Here is a 16,755-nt window from a genome sequence, read left to right as displayed (position 1 = left end):
TGCCCAAATTGCCAGCTATACACAAATACAGAAGTTCATTGAAATTAATATATAAGCATGAATAGAAATTTAAATGAATTACCATGGGTAAATACAAGTTTAAACCAAACTGAACTTAAAAGTTAGTTAATTAGAAACTTCATGTGTATGTGAAACCAACTCTACAGCCAGCCAGCCAGCAAAGATACAAGGTCCAGTTAAAGTATTAGCATGAATCTAAGTTAGGTAATTTCAAATAAAACGAAAAATTAAAACAATACAATTCATAAAAATGAAACAAACAATCAAGCACTAATAATAATCTATGTGTATGAGAAAGTGTTCTTATTCAGGATTGTCCTCAACAAGAAGTACTGCTTTCCAGCCTATCTTTTCTTCTCAGCTCCTCTTTCCATAGATGTAAACATTACAGCAGCCCACTGTTATATAAAAGAAAACAGATGCAAATCAATAATTGTTATGAAGCAAAAGCCATATAATAAAGTAATTAAAAGCATAATGATATACTTTAAAACAAACAGTTAGATAAACAATTAGAAGATGAACCTTTTAGGATGAACTGCTTCTGTTTTCTTCCTCAAGTTGCTTTGGATGAAAATGGCTGCGTTGAATGTCTAAATAAAATGAAACATAGCTTAGACCTTAAAGACGTACTTTTCATTTAGATACAAAGCAAATGAGATATGTTCTAAGCATTTTAAAATATATTATATTAGGAATATCCCCATTATTATTTACCAAGAAAATTAAGTCAAATCAATATAAATGAAAGAGAGAAGAACCATATACTGCACGTCTAAGGTCTTCACAATTGCTGTCATACTTTATCCACCTATGAGAAATTCAGCTTTGCAGATATAATTCTAAAGATTTGTCAAGTATTGATTTTGGAAGCAAACAAATTAACATTAAATTAAATGGTGGCCCCGATGTACTGTCACTAACCTGAATGTCACCTCCTCCTGTCCTGTCAGCATCCTTGTCCCACCTCTTTACCTGAAGCAAAGACAGCAGATGATTAACAGAAAATAATTTCACAGTATTCCATATATTCAAAATATTTGTATTTTTACCATTTTCCTTTGTTTTCAACAATGCAATTCGGGTAACTAAAGTAATGTTAGGCTATGGTCAGTTCTTACTCACCTAATGAATGAAACCACTGTCCAGCCCTCTGTATTTATCTGCTTTCACTGAAATCACAATGTGACTATTTAGCCATATAGAGCAATCTTTTGATAATAAACACAAAGATGCAAACATGAGCCTCAATATTTAATTTACCTTAATGTGTCTATTGGAATATACACCCCATCATCCTTCTCTTGTCCCACTCCAGAGTCTTCATGTCTTGATGAACACAGACACACTTTCATCAAAAAAGGAAATTAAACGTTACAGAAATACATTTTTAAATATGTTTTTTATATAAATGTTCTAACATCAGGAAGACCAGATAACCAAATTCGATTACTTCATTATAATATGATCACAGTTATTCTTAACCTGATAGAAAACAGCTAATTTAATATCAATAATATAACGTTAATTGTCACACATTACGTTACACACGAATCACGTAAACGTTTGCATCCCTTTATACGTTTGTAAGACATTTAAACAAAAACATTTTTATGATTGTAAAAGTTTAAATATTTAAGTTCAGGTACTTACTATCTTTCATCCTGCTGCCTTTGAAATCTGTGTGTCCGTTATGATTGATTGACGCGGTGTAACTGCTACTCCGACGGTAACCCCGCCTATTGGTTAATTTGATTGGCCGCCGCTCGGCTTCCGTTAACAGGAAAGCTCGTCTTATGTTATGTGATTGGCCAGTGGCACTCGCCTTTTTTGATTTGATTGGCCATCTCAATCATTTTTGACAAGGTGTTCAACGTAATGCTGAGTTGTAGGAACTGGAGAAACGGATGACGTTAAAATACCGCGAGAGTGATTTGAAATCAGAATGCTGTCCATGATCTTTCGAGTCGCTCTCGCAGTACTTTGATGTCATCCGCGTGTAGGTTCTTGTTGCACTTCATAAATAAACTGCGCATCCTTAACGTAACGCGAAGGTTAACAATACATTTTGTTTATTTCTGCAGTATCTAACATTTGATTGTACACAATGATAGTTTTACTTAGTCATTGAAGTCAGAAATCTTCAGCACAGTAACGTTTATTTCTGCAGTATCTAACATCTGATTGTACACAATGATAGTTTAGTCATTGAAGTCAGAAATCTTCAGCAGGAATAAACTCCTGCTACAATGAAAATCGCGCAAAAGCAAGTTTAAATAGAAACGATCCATGGTGCTTCTCAAAGCAACGTTATAGAAACTTTTAAATTCAGAAAGAAAAACTTTTGGAAGTTCAGGGTCATTTGAACAAAATAATCTTGACCCATGATCTGAAGGCAAGTTTATGTAATTGAAATGTAGACAAACATATTGTCCAAATATATTAGTTTCTTTTAATATAAAACTAACATTTTACTTAATAAAGGTTAAATTAAGATTAAGATAGCCTGAAAATCCTTCAATTCTTCTAATTATTTATTATAAATCAGTATTTTAAATGTGGCTTACAATCACTAGACTGATCTGGGCCAGAATCACTACACTGATCTGGGCCACATACCTCCCAATCACAACTGGCCCAAATATTATCTGCCATCATGGATCCAGTGCCATCATTGCCACACCTGGCCCATACTTGGCTGACATGTTGCATGCCGTTGCCGGCAGCACGCCAGCAGTGCCATCATGAGGCCACATTCGGGCCGAGTCCGTCTGCTATCTGGGTGATTGGATTAGACATAAATCCAGACGCTCTTATGGCATCATTCTAGGCTGGGTTTCCCGATAACGATTGAACTTAGCACTTAAGAGTGCTCTCTACGAGCTACTTAACAAACATTCATTGTTCATTTACGTGCATTTCCCAAAGATGCTCGTAAAATGATTGCTCGCAGCTGGGTTTTAAGTACTACTTATGAGTCGCTATTTGTTTGTCAAGTGCTGAAATGTCACCTATAGAATGACTCGTAATTGTAGCAGAAGCTTGTTTAGTCTAATGATCTTCAGCCAATGTGCACTAATATTTTTTAAAACATTATGAATTATTGTTCAATGACTTATTAAATGTTATAAAAATTTGTGCATCATGAATTATTCGTTTTTGCATATTTAGTTAGGACTCGTCCCACTGCGCAATACCTTTCTGCATTTTGTATTATAGTTTAGATTATTATTATTATTTGTTTTTATTATCTTTGTTTATTTATTATTATGGATTTCTGCAGAGTACGGTATATTTATATTGAGCAAAACCTTTTGTCGTTATGAACCGTCGGAGAATAAATTAAGGTTTAGATCTAAAAAAAATCTACGATTTAGATCTACGATGATTTTCAAGTGCTACTGAAGTTACAAAGCTTTTGGGAAACATCCCGCAAGTCGAAGATGATTTGTGCGATCATTTTTACGATCTACTTACCTTACGATGCTTTTGGGAAAACCGGCCCTGATGAATTAATAGTATACTTTATGTTGTTCCTGTCTCTTACATTACAAACTCTTGTGGAAGTATCCCAGCCAGCATTTCAATGTTGATTCACCATTGAATCAAAGTCAAAGAGAACGTTCAACATTGAATTACCTTTAGCCTAAATTAATGCAAATTGATTCAATGTTGATATTGTGATGTTATTTCAACGTCTCACTTTCAACATGGGTGAATTAAAGCGGAATTGAACCCTAGACATTTTAGCCTGTTATCACGGGTAATTTATGTCCATTTTGCATTTGATAAAGAAATTTGCACGATTTCGATTATAAGATTGATAATGTGTTGAAGCGGAACTTTTGTAACGGTCTTTGATTGAGTCAATTAACCAGAATGCATTGCATGAAACTGAGTCATTAGCTCCACCCACTAACCACTGACTGATGCAACCTTCAGGTTTGTTCGACTTCATGCGGTGCCGCAAGAAACGACAGCCGGATGACATCAAGGTTCCGCGAGAACGATTTAAAAGCAAACTCCTCCGTATGATTTCGCGAATTGCTCTCGCTGTACTTTGACATCATCCGACTGTCTATTCTTGCGGCACCGCATGAAGATGAACAAGCCTAATAACTTCTTTTACCGCTCAACCTGCTCTCAAATCAACTCAAGTCAACTTGAAGTTAGCCAGCAGACAAACCCAACCAAACAGCAACTCCGCTTCTGAAGGGGAAATCACCAAAACCCTCGATAAAAGATAACTAGAAGAGTTTTTATTGTTTACATCAATGTAACCCTCAGCTGACACAGCACTAAAATTACTCGAAATTAGAATATGCAGCCAGCACTTTCTTCAGGAAGATTTTTAGTACTGTTTTCAGCCCAGTTTTTCCACGGACTCGGGTAATGTAAAATGGTAAAAATATCTAAAACATCATTTGGCTTAGTTGTGGCTTTTTTGTTGATCTACATTGATAACCCTTTAGCATTAACCACTGTATCGACGTTATATCAACGTTGAACAAACACCTGACATTATTTCAACCAAATTTCAACTTTGATTTTTAAGCATTTTATTAACTGTTTGCAACCGTTACGCATTAATTATATGAAGGTATATTTGGTGCAAAACAACTGCACACCTGTGACAGTGGAATTTGTATTTGTAGAGATTATTCACACATGTGTATCAGTAAATTTGAAGTCACAGATGAAGAGTTGCAAACTTGTAGATTTTTTTTCTTTCCCTCAGATACAACACAACAGTTACACATTCACAAATCCTTCAGTGCAGCTGCACAAATCCCATTTTACAAATCACAGATTAAGAAACTCACAAGCTCACGTTTTTTGCTACAATTGCTACAGTAAATATGGTGCAAAACCTACTTGAACACCTGCATCAAAGTATGTGAAGTCACACACAAATTTTGTACATTTGCAAATCAGTTTGTGCATCTGTGCGATGAGAGTTGCATGTGTGTAAAAAAAAAATTTCACAAATAATTTTTTATTTTTGAAATATTTTCTAGCACAAACACAAGTACATAAATACAACTGCTTGAATCTGCTGCTACGAGTTTCAAACACTCTTTTTTGTGTGCTCTCTGTTTTGCACCAAATATCTCGAGATAAGTGGTGCGAAAGTGATTTGTATACCTGTAGGCTATGTTCAGCACTTCCCACCAGGTGGCGCCCGACACTCACTGAAGCAGAGTTTATTAATGACCAGCAATGTTTCAGCAAGGTAAATCGCCTTTATCAAGGTATTATTTTCACCAAGTGGAGAACAATATAAATGGGAGTGCTAATTATACACAGATGAAGGTAATTACATACAATATTCCAATGATTCATTAGTAAACAAAATATAAGTTCCATTAATCTCAAACCATCAATATAAGTAGATTAAAAAATACAAGCAGCAAATACACACATAGGCAAACATTTAAATAAGATACATGCTTTTTCTTCTAATATACTAATTTGGATGATTATTTCTGTCTTTTTGAATCGGGTAACTGAACAACTAAATTGTTTTTATTATTATCTAAACAGTTGTTCTGATTTCTTAACATTTACCCTGGATGCTAACCCAAATCAAATCAGCTTTTTAGACTTGTGGGTAGCTTGTAATTTTTTACATAGGGATCCGATTAAAAAACCTACAGCTCGTCATACACTATTGAGAGTGGATTCTTATTGTCATGAGCAGGGCCGTACAGAGGATTTTATAAATCATGGGCGTAGATTTAGGGTGGGACGCTAGGGACATGTCCCTAGCAATATTCAGGGAAGACTGAATTGTCCCTAGCAATAATTTCGACCAAACAATTCATCTGTATTTATATATAACCACTAATGTCCTTCTTATTCTTGTGTTTTCTATTTTTTACTTATTATATTTTTTTCAGGAATCATTTAAATGAGACTAGAAATCTTTTGCAATCCCGTTCTGTAAAAATGACGCTCTATGTGGTACACAAACGGTTAACAGCTTTCGTTCTCTGCAATGCCCGCCTCCGTAACTCACATCGCTAATATGATTGGCTTTGCATTTCTTTAGTCCCGCCTCTCTGATCACATTGCTAATATGATTGGATTAGCATTTCTTGAGTCCCGCCTCTCTAAATCACATCACTTTATGGGCTTGTCTTTACTCGCTACGTGTGATAGGATGGTTTCACTTTGTACAACGCGCCAAAGTTCACTCAACAAGACGCGCGTGATTATTCGGGCTACAGGTAAGTGAGGAAGAAAGTATTATTATACCCACTGTAACTGTTTCATTCACAAAATACGGAACAAGTTGTGTCACATAATGATTCAAGGACAGTGTTTTCACCAATACACGACAATCCCATGTTAACCTGAGGAGTTGCAAACTTGTGTCAACCTTTTATAAATGGGGTAGCAAGGTTATTTAGGGGGTCCCTAATCCATGAAAGAAAATAACCCCAACATGGTAAAAACATGAATTCATGTCATGATTGCTGAATACTTTACATTACTGCACTGTGGTCATTACTTGCACAGATGTAGACATAATGTAAGGTTGCATTTTAAACTTAAAATTATTTTTTTCACACTGATTAACTGTCTGTTAATGAAAAGAAGATTTAATGTGAACTACAGAAACGTTAATAAACGTTGTTCAGGAAACAGCATGATATACATACCAACTTTAACACTGGGATTTTTTGGCAAAATTAAATTAAGAATTAAATATTAATTGCATATTCTTCATTGTTATAAAGTAAATATGGTTATATCTTACAATGTGATTTTCTTTTTTTTTGACAAAGACTTAAACAGTTACTGTTTATTAGGCTCTAGGACATAACAAATTGTTTTATAAATTTGGGATGGCCGGGGGTGGCGAGTCAGATGTTACTGAGTAAAGTGCATATGAGTTGTCTGTTGTTTGTGTCAAGTAAACGGTGATAAACAGTTTTTGCAATGCAACCATTTTATTTATGTCCCCACCAATGCCAGAATCAAACCTACGCCCTTGTTATAAATACCAAGGTCCATATGTATTTTTCTAGGGCATGCACCCCAGAAAAAAAGTTCTTATTTCTCTGCTCTACATATATGACTTCTAACACATCAGAAAAAAAACAATCAAATAACTATAGATGTCAAACCATGTCAGTATGCACAAGACTTGTGTTGTTTATTAGTAATACATTGAAATAATTATTTTACCATCCTGGGCACATTGTTGTGTCAGTAAAGTAAACATAGGCTAACTGAATATAGGTGAATGTAATCTAGGAGATAAATTAGTTAGATCGGACCTCTCTTCTCCATCTATACCAACAGAAACCACTTTAACACTGTCATTGTTGAAAATCATATGTAGGAAAACAAATAGAGAGTATAAAACACGCATCGTGAAACATCAGAGTGCAATAATATGCAGAGATATGAACCTTCCATTAGCACTGCATTTTGTTGAACTTAATCATCCTATAACTTCATTATTGTATATAGGAATTGAGAGGGGATTTTCATCTAGAAGGTGAGGTGAGTTGGACCAATTTTTACTTAGACGGGAGGCCTTTTAGGTATATTAAAGCCTATTAGGTAGGCCTATGTGTGTATTTGCTGCTTGTATTTTTTAATCTACTTATATTGATGGTTTGAGATTTATGGAACTTATATTTTGTTTACTAATGAATCATTGGAATATTGTATGTAATTACCTTCATCTGTGTATAATTAGCACTCCCATTTATATTGTTCTCCACTTGGTGAAAATAATACCTTGATAAAGGCGATTTACCTTGCTGAAACATTGCTGGTAATTAATAAACTCTGCTTCAGTGAGTGTCGGGCGCCACCTGGTGGGAAGTGCTGAACATAGCCTACAGGTATACAAATCACTTTCGCACCACTTATCTCGAGATATTTGGTGCAAAACAGAGAGCATACAAAAAAGAGTGTTTGAAACTCGTAGGAGGATTGTGTGAATGTGGATTTGTGAATGTGTAACTGTTGTGTTGTATTTGAGGGAAAGAAAAAAAATCTACAAGTTTGCAACTCTTCATCTGTGACTTCAAATTTACTGATACACATGTGTGGATAATCTCTACAAATACAAATTCCACTGTCACAGGTGTGCAGTTGTTTTGCACCAAATATACCTTCATATAATTATTGTATCAATGTTGTTTCAACATTGTAGCAAGAACTAGCGTTATTTTAACAATATTTCAACGTTAGAGGTCAGTCATGTAAGCTCTGTTACTCAAGCACACCTGAGTGCATCTCATTCTCAGAAACCAGAGACACAACACCTGTGAAAACCTCAATCATCTGTCTAATGGTTTTGGTGTAAAATGTTTAATTCCTTCACATGTATTCCCAGTATATTTTCCACTCTCCAGCACATCTGTCACTATAATGACGTTCCTTGGAAATCTTTGGAGATTTTGTGCAACATTTCTGGAATGTGATTGGAAGATTTCACTCATATTTCTACAGCACTGACATTTATGAACGCAGAGCTGCGATAAAGAAACTTGTCAGGGCAGACATGAGGGTCACTGGGATTTATTGTCATTTCTGGGCCCAAGTTACACTGTTAAAAGTTGGATCAACTTAAAAAAATACTTCTAAAAAATGTAAGTTATTTCAACTTAACATTTTACTTTAGTTTCACTAAAGTTGAATAAACTTAATTTTAAGTGTTGCCCTTTAAAGCAATTTTTTAAGTTGAACCAACTTTTCACTTTTTAAAGTGTACATCAAAACAAATGTAATATATATAATGTATATAATGTAAAAATATATGCAACACCAGTTTTCTTAGACATAATTAATGCAATATATCATTCTTTCTAAAATCAACGAAACTAATTGCATGTATGCTTATTGAATTAAGCATTAAACAAGTTTATTATATAAAAATACTATTTATCAAGTGTTTCTGCCTGTTGGTGTTAAAGCAATGGTGTTAATGTTATGTCAGTTAGATGAAGTAAAATACAAAGAATTGTAAATCTTACACATAACCCCAAACATGCAACATTAACATTCAGTAGGCCTACGTTCTTCAATGTCACGGGCACTTCTTGAGTTGTGAAGCGTGCGTGTTTTTATGATTGCACCAGCTGATTCTTCACTGAGAGCCGATGGTCTCTTAAGACCAGAACATCCTGAACAAAACCCTCTCACACGTCCATACAGATGGCTTCAATGAAAACTCTGATGCTATCTTCTGATGCTTGAACGTTATCGTCATTTTCTTGATTTACTTCATCAGACACTGAACATTTGGCTCAACAGTGAACAGCACAGATTCTTACAGTTTCTTACTGTTCAAGTGCACAGATGATAGATGTTTAAAACAAAAGCTCTCTCAAAAATGACAATTCTTTCAATATTTACTCATGATGGTGATTTCTGTTGCATGTTTGAACATAGAAAATGTTTTTTTTTAAATATATATAATAAGAACAATAAAGTATCATCATTAAAGTATTGTTCAAATATTACACTTGACCTGTGCACTATAAGTTCATAATGCACTACTTTAATGGGGTTAGGGTTAAGGGTTTGTTGGTACAGATATCCACCCTTGCATTGACTGTCATTGGGAAAGAGAGGTTGGGAAGTGTTGTTAAATATTTCCTCCTGTAGGTTAAAGGCAGGTCATGGTCTGTCATACAGTCTCAATCCTGAACTGATTAGAAACATGAGTCAATTTACCCCAGAAGATCATACAAGAACCCTTTAAGAAATGGGATTTTCTTTAACGCAGAACAAAAATTGTACAAAAACATCTCAGAATGAATATTAGAGCCAACATTTTGTTTGAAATTATTTGCTTAATTATTAATTCTATTTGATCAGTTTAACATGCGTAAATATGGTACTGAACACATGTTGGGTTAACCCTTGTGTGGTGTTCGTATTTTTGTTACTTAGACGATGTTTGTGGGTCTGGTGGACCCAGAGCATTATTAGTATCTTAAACCAATGCATTCATACAAATTTATGTAATATTGTTTACAGATGTTAACTTTAGCCTTATTGCAAGTAATATAGACAGAATTTATGGTTAATATTGGTCATTTACCACTGGTAGAGGACTATTTATAAACTAAAGTGCCATTCGTTTTTGTGGTAATATGAAATAAAAGAAGGAAATTCTATTCTGATCCAGATATTGGGGGGAAAATCATATTTATCTTAAATAAATATGAATGAAACAAAGTTTTTCATCACTGTTGATGTTTAATTATTTGAACTTTTTGAAATTGTACACATTTGTGTCAGTCTACACAGCTGAACAGATGCCGTATCATAAGACATCATCCACACTGAACACATAACCTGTTCATGCCAGCCAACACAACACATAAGAAGAAGATTTTTAATGTGTAGCTGTGTTGTGTATGCATTTCTTGCATTTTATACACATATACTGTGTCCATCTGATCCACACACATTGAAGTACAATGTGTTGCTATTGGCCACAACTTAGAATGATGAAAATACATGGATAATATTTTACTTTCTCTATTATTCACTCTCTCTCTCTCTCTCTCTCTCTCTCTCTCTCTCTCTCTCTCTCTCTCTCTCTCTCTCTCTCTCTCTCTCTCTCTCTCTCTCTCTCACACACATCTTTGTGGGACATTTGGTCCCCACAACGTGATAAATAGCAGGTACACACACCATAGGTTTTGTGGTAAACCCATGGTTTTACAAATGGTAATCAATATACCAAATAACCATGATTACTACTCTTTTACTACAATAAAACTATGGATTTTTTATAATGGTAAAATGTAGAATGGTTCCTGTTAGACAGAAGGTAAAGTGTTTGGGACAGTAGGTACAGACAAATGTTCATGCACAGCATATAACATGTTGTATCCTTGCGGCATTACAGCAAAAGCAGAAAGAAAAAAACTCTGACATGCATCCATCACATATGTACAGACAGATATACAAACACACTCATGCACTCACAGGAGTCCCAGGTAGGAAAAAAAACAGAGTGAAGTAACATAGCACATTCAATTTTTACACTTTTATTAACCCCGGGTCCAGTGGACCCGAACACCACATATGTAATATAAATGTGTAGGGGGGGTGTACAGTGTACATTAATTATAAAGTTGTTTATTTTTATGTTCTTCATAGAAAATGAGCCAAGGCCAATGAATCTGAGGTTGAAACAACAATTAATTGCATAATTTTTCTTTCAGTAAACATTAAAAACGGGTCCCACAGACCCGAACACCACACAAGGGTTAATAAATAAACCTACACTAAAAAAATGATTCATTCAATTGACTAATTTTTTTAAGGTAAGTGGTTGCAATCAATTTATTTAAGCTACATTTAAACAAAAGGGTTTTTTTGGGGGGTTTTTTCTATTTTTTTAATGTAGCTTAAATAAATTGATTGTGACCACTTACCTTAAAAAATTTAGTAAATTGAATCAATCATTTTTTTCAGTGTATGCTGGGTTGTTTCAATGCAGTGCTGCGTTGTTTCAACTCATGGTTGGGTTAACAACCACCCAGCATAGGGGTTATTTATAAACCAAAATCTGTCCAATATTTACCCAGCAGAATTTAAAGTGTTGTTTGTATTTCACTTGGATAGCTATGAAAATACATAAAACTTAGTAAATAAATCAAAAGAGGCAGGATTGATTTGAAAATGCAGTTGATTTGAATTATAAGAAACAGATACATACAAGAGCCATACAAATTAATATTGGCATTTACTGTAACTCACTGTCAAATATAAAATATGAACTATGAGAGAAACAGATCAATGCTGCCATCTATTGAAAGTTTAAGCCACTTGCTTCAAAGGAAAAAAAACAATTCAATTATTTATTTGATAAAAAATAAATGACATATTTAAGAGTGACTCCACCCATCTGAGCAGCTTAAGCTCCGCCCTCTTCTGTTCTGGCTCCTGTGGTCTTGTCTCGGGCCCTTAGGAGCTCCAGGAATGTCTAAATAAGTCCTTCAGCTTATTGTTCACCACATGCAGTCATTATAGGTTTTTATTGCTGCTCTTTTATAAGTCTCTTTTGTCTCAGAGCAAGCAGGATTGTTAATACGCACATTTAACAAATGCCATCTGGAATAAAGGAAACTATTCTTTTTGTTTGTTTGTTTGTATGACATTGTTATCTTCATTGAGTTCTTTATTACTTCTTCCATAAAACTTTATTCAACCTAAATGAGAAGTTTGCTGCTGTCTAATAGTTTGCCAATTCATCGTCACATGTGCAGTCAGACATAACATTACTTTATTGAGCTCTACAGTTAAATCTACAAAAGTTACCTACATTAAGTTTAAAGAAGACATATCATAAACATCTGACCTTTTTTCATGTTTAAGTGTTATAATTGGGTCCCCAGTGCTTCTATCAACCTAGAAAATGTGTAAAAGATCAACCCAGTAACTTAGTTTTCTCTGCAAGCATGTGAAAAATAGCTCATTGAAAGCTCATTGAAATTTGGCTCCCCTTGTGATGTCAGAAGGGGATCTTATTATAATAATACCGCCCCTTAATCTAACCACATCACTGCCATTTAGTGCAGAGATCAGCTCATTTGCATTTTAAAGGACACGCCTAAAAACAGCACATTTTTGTTCACAGCTACATACTAGCAATTTCAACATGTTATAATAAATTATCTATATGATATAATTCTGGGGACAACAAAAGATTTATTTGACATCTTTAAAAAGTCTTGTGAAAGTAATTTGAATTTATGTTAACTACAATTTGGGAATTATGTGAATTTTATGTGAATAAAAAATCCAAAATAAATGAAAACTGTTTCTGTGTAATTACCCCTTTGTGTAGAATTTTCAGAAATGTACTCTTATCATTTACTCAAGCAGCTTTGAGAGGTCTCACCCTCAGAATTAAAGTCTTTCACGTCTATTTTACGTCAGTGAATAAAGAAAACTTCATCTCCCACAATGCACCGCGGTACACATAACACTAACCGGAAGTAAAAATCGCCGTGTCCACGCGGTACTGTTTTAAAAATAATGCGCTGGACGCAGGGAGGGTAAGAAATTTATTATTAATAATAACTTATACTCAATGATAAAACAATTTCTATTTTTAAATATAGAGTTAGTTTAATGCTAACACGATTTGCCGTACATTTGCTCTCTGTACCATAGTAAAATGTAAAGACTTGTAACGTTATACAGATCATATATTTTGGTATTTAACTTACGTGACACTTTAAAATACTTGTAAGTTTATCATATCCTTTACCGCAGTATTTATTAAGACTCACACCATGTTTATCTTTTAGGTTGATTTAATGTCCTGGTTAGATATACTTTTGGATTCGATGATAGTATCATGGACATTTTTTGAAGCACTTTGCAATACTGTAGTTTATTATTGTAGTGGCAAGTTAGCCAAACAGAAAGTATAAATCCTAGTACCATGGTACCACCTGATACATCACTGAACTGTGGTACAGACACAATGCTCTTTTGTAAGTCAGCTTTACACATGGTTATGAATGTATGAAACTCAATGAACTCACAGGGTCATTATTGCAGAAACATGTAGAAAGATGTTTATTTGATGGACTGATTTTGTTAAAGTAAACCTCATGTGGACGTGTCAGATTTATAGACATCATTAAAACATTGTAAATTTGACTTCTCTTAGTCTTCTGGTTTTCAGGGCAGCTCAAGGCTTTTAAACATTCACACCATTGAGTGCCAAAACACAGAAAATAAAACCATAAAACCCCAAATCAACCCCAGTTGCGTGTGAACAGACATTTAAAACCAGTTTGTGCCCAGTTTGTCTGATCTGTGGTTCATTAAATATATTAGGCCACCCATACAGAGACCAGTTTATAATACACATTGTGCTTTCTTAAAATAAACACAGTTTTCTTTGTTATATTTACTATAATACTATAGTAGGTTCTGTAAGTGTTGAATTTGTTTTATAGTGCAAGTTTAACAAAACATTATTACCTGTTTTTCTGCAGTTTTTACCTCTTTCTCAGCATTTATTATTTTATATTTCTCATGTGTACGTTTTTCTGTTAGCTTAGAAACTGGTGGGTTTTGCTAGGGTGTGAGCTTTTAGATGTAAAGCTGGGTGTCATCTGCATAGCAATGAAAACGTATGTTATGTTTCCTGTTAATGTATCCTAGAGGTAACATATATAATGAGAAAAGGGTAGGGCCTAGAACTGTTCCCTGCGGGACACCGTATTTAACCTGAGAGTGACATGATTTTTTCCTCATTTACATAAAGTAATAGCAGTTGGTTAAATACGCCTGACCACTGATGCCAACATAGTTTCCATTGTGTTTGATTGTGTTCTCTATAGTGTCTATGAACTTCTTTGGTGTAGGAAAGTCAGATCATATGTCCTCCTTATGTGTCTTCATCTGAACTTCAGTGTCTTTTTCTCTTTGGTGTAGTTTTTGTCCTATCATCAGTCCCTGTCCTCATGTACCCGACACCTCTTTGCTCTCACGCGGGCCGTGGAGCTTTCGCTGATGTGTATGAACCGGCTGAAGATTCATTTCTTCTCCTTGATGCTCTGGAGAAAGATGCTGACAGACTGAAGGGAATCAGGTGAGGACCTGCATCATGTGATTCATGAGCATCATTCACACTTCATCAGAATGCTGATGTCAGTCCTGTTTAGAGGTAAATTCACTTATGAAAGAGGTTTAACGCTGTGCATTCTGACTAATTCTGATTTTCATGACTTGCAGTTTTCATTCACTTATAAAATGGCAGTACTGTAACACACATTTGAGAGAATTGAAGTAACTTTAGTGTTGATATGTACTGTGGGCTGTTTGTTGCTGTGGTTAACAGATTAGTTAGAGAAGTGGACTCAAACTGGTTTTGTCACAAAAGTGAAGTATTGTTTTGTGTTGTCAGAGCCACGGTGTGTCTGGAGGTGGGTAGCGGCTCTGGGGTCGTATCTGCTTTTCTGGCATCAGTCATTGGGTCAGACGCTGTTTATCTGTGAGTATATGAGAGAGATTTCATCAAAATTAGAGTTGTGTTGCTGTAATTGTTTGATTTTATTGTGGTGTTTTTTGTGTAGATGCACAGATCTGAACCTGACTGCGGCTTATTGTACGCTTGAGACGTCTCAACGCAACGGCTTACAGCTGCAGCCCATCGCCACTGACCTGGTGAGATAAACCCTCCTACAGCTCATATTAAATACATGAATAAACCCAGTTGAGAACACATCGCTGTGAACACACGTGACCACAGTATTTGACAGAAATCTCTTCATAAAGGGAAATACACAGAATTCCCATAGTCATGGAAAATTTCATGTAAAGCACACACCACAGAGATTTTCTAAGGCTATTCTCTAAAATCTTGATTCAGGATTTACAAATGAATGTAAAGTTCATTGATAAAATGTGTAAAAATGACGGAGGATTGGGCGTAAACCGAACATTTGCTTCATGTTATTTCACACACATTTGTCTGTCTGATGTTGTCTGTGGTGTGTTTTTGCCTTCATTGAGTATATACACGAGTGTGTTAATTGTGTTTTGTGTCACAGGTAGATTGTCTCTCGCCCAGATTAAATGGAAAAGTGGACGTGCTTGTTTTCAATCCGCCGTATGTCGTCACACCTTCAGAAGAGGTAAAGCTCTTTTAAACGCTGTCATTTTTATAATCTTATATAAGTGAAAATGTCAGTTTTGAGCAGACACACGTTATATTAATGTCATGTTTTGTGCACGCAGGTGGGCAGCCGTGGCATTGAAGCGTCCTGGGCCGGAGGTTTGCAGGGTCGAGAGGTGATGGACAGATTTTTTCCCATGATTCCACAGCTGTTGTCTGCTCATGGGTTGTTTTATCTGGTGACTGTATCTGATAATAATCCAGGTAAGGCAACACAGTATTTTCTGAACATGTTTGTACTTTTTAATTCCACTGGTTATTTTTTTATCTTTGTGTTTTTCTTACAGTTTTGATGTGTAATTGTTGTATTTTTGTTTCATCTAGAAGAGATCGTGGCTCTTTTAGGAGAATTGGGGCTAAAGGGAGAAGTGTGTTTGTCCCGTCAGGCTGGACGAGAGAAACTTTTCATCCTGCGCTTTAATAGATGAGAGAATCATTAACACATGAAGGTGAGGTTCAAAAAGTCAGAATTATGGAGTCAGAAATGTTAGTATTTGATTGAAATAAAACTGTCTGATCTCAGTGCATTGCATTGATCACAACATTTAAATAAATGTTTCTTGTATTGTAAGGTATTGTTTTATTTTTTATTATTGTAAATGTTTAGAATTTTTTTTGTCTCTGTCATGTACACAAATCCCTGAGGTGTTTGGTCATGAGTCCAAATGAAAGTAATTTTATTCAGTATTCTCTGACAGTTTATAAACCATGGAAGGACTTCACACAATACAATCCTCAACTACTATTTGAATAATTTTTTTTGGGGGGCAATTTTTTTGTAGTTATGTACTACTTAAACTTTTGTCTGTGTTTAATGTTTAAGTTAACTGCATTGCAACAATGTAAACTGAGAAAAGTGCTATATATAAAAAACAACTGCATTTACGTCAAAATTTTTGTCCAGTTGTTGTTTATATCCAAATTTTATATTTTACTGCTTCTTATTAAAATTTTGATTTAGAAAGAAACACCAATTTATTTTAATATTATCACATTTCTTTAGTTTTATAGAATTGGAAATTAATTTGTAGGTTAATAACAAACAGAAC

At 34.8% G+C, this 16,755-nt stretch overlaps 1 protein-coding gene and 1 long non-coding RNA gene across 4 annotated transcripts; one reads left to right on the top strand and one right to left on the bottom strand.

Annotated features, from left to right (window-relative positions):
* Positions 1–312: 312 nt before the first annotated feature.
* LOC135735445 (uncharacterized) lies at positions 313–1,758 on the bottom strand. Of its 3 annotated transcripts, none has more exons than XR_010527596.2 (6): positions 1,675–1,758; positions 1,285–1,369; positions 1,147–1,210; positions 946–996; positions 547–614; positions 313–419 (listed from the first exon to the last, which is right to left on the bottom strand). It is a non-coding gene; the product is annotated as an uncharacterized lncRNA (long non-coding RNA). The 3 variants fall into 3 exon arrangements; XR_010527597.1 differs by having other exon boundaries at positions 1,147–1,193; XR_010527598.2 differs by having other exon boundaries at positions 1,285–1,350; positions 1,675–1,737.
* Positions 1,759–12,990: 11,232 nt separating this feature from the next.
* On the top strand, positions 12,991–16,694 carry hemk2 (HemK methyltransferase 2, ETF1 glutamine and histone H4 lysine). The gene is made up of 7 exons (XM_065253874.2): positions 12,991–13,067; positions 14,464–14,620; positions 14,936–15,022; positions 15,105–15,195; positions 15,582–15,665; positions 15,769–15,910; positions 16,031–16,694. The coding sequence occupies exons 2-7, from the start codon at positions 14,493–14,495 to the stop codon at positions 16,132–16,134; spliced, it is 636 nt and encodes a 211-aa protein (XP_065109946.1). The 5' UTR covers positions 12,991–13,067; positions 14,464–14,492; the 3' UTR covers positions 16,135–16,694.
* Positions 16,695–16,755: the final 61 nt, after the last annotated feature.

The sequence above is a fragment of the Paramisgurnus dabryanus genome, chromosome 4, assembly GCF_030506205.2.
Source record: "Paramisgurnus dabryanus chromosome 4, PD_genome_1.1, whole genome shotgun sequence".
Taxonomy (NCBI): Eukaryota; Metazoa; Chordata; class Actinopteri; order Cypriniformes; family Cobitidae; genus Paramisgurnus; species Paramisgurnus dabryanus.
The sequence above is the reverse complement of the archived record's forward strand: the minus strand, read 5'-3'. Positions and strand labels throughout refer to the sequence as shown.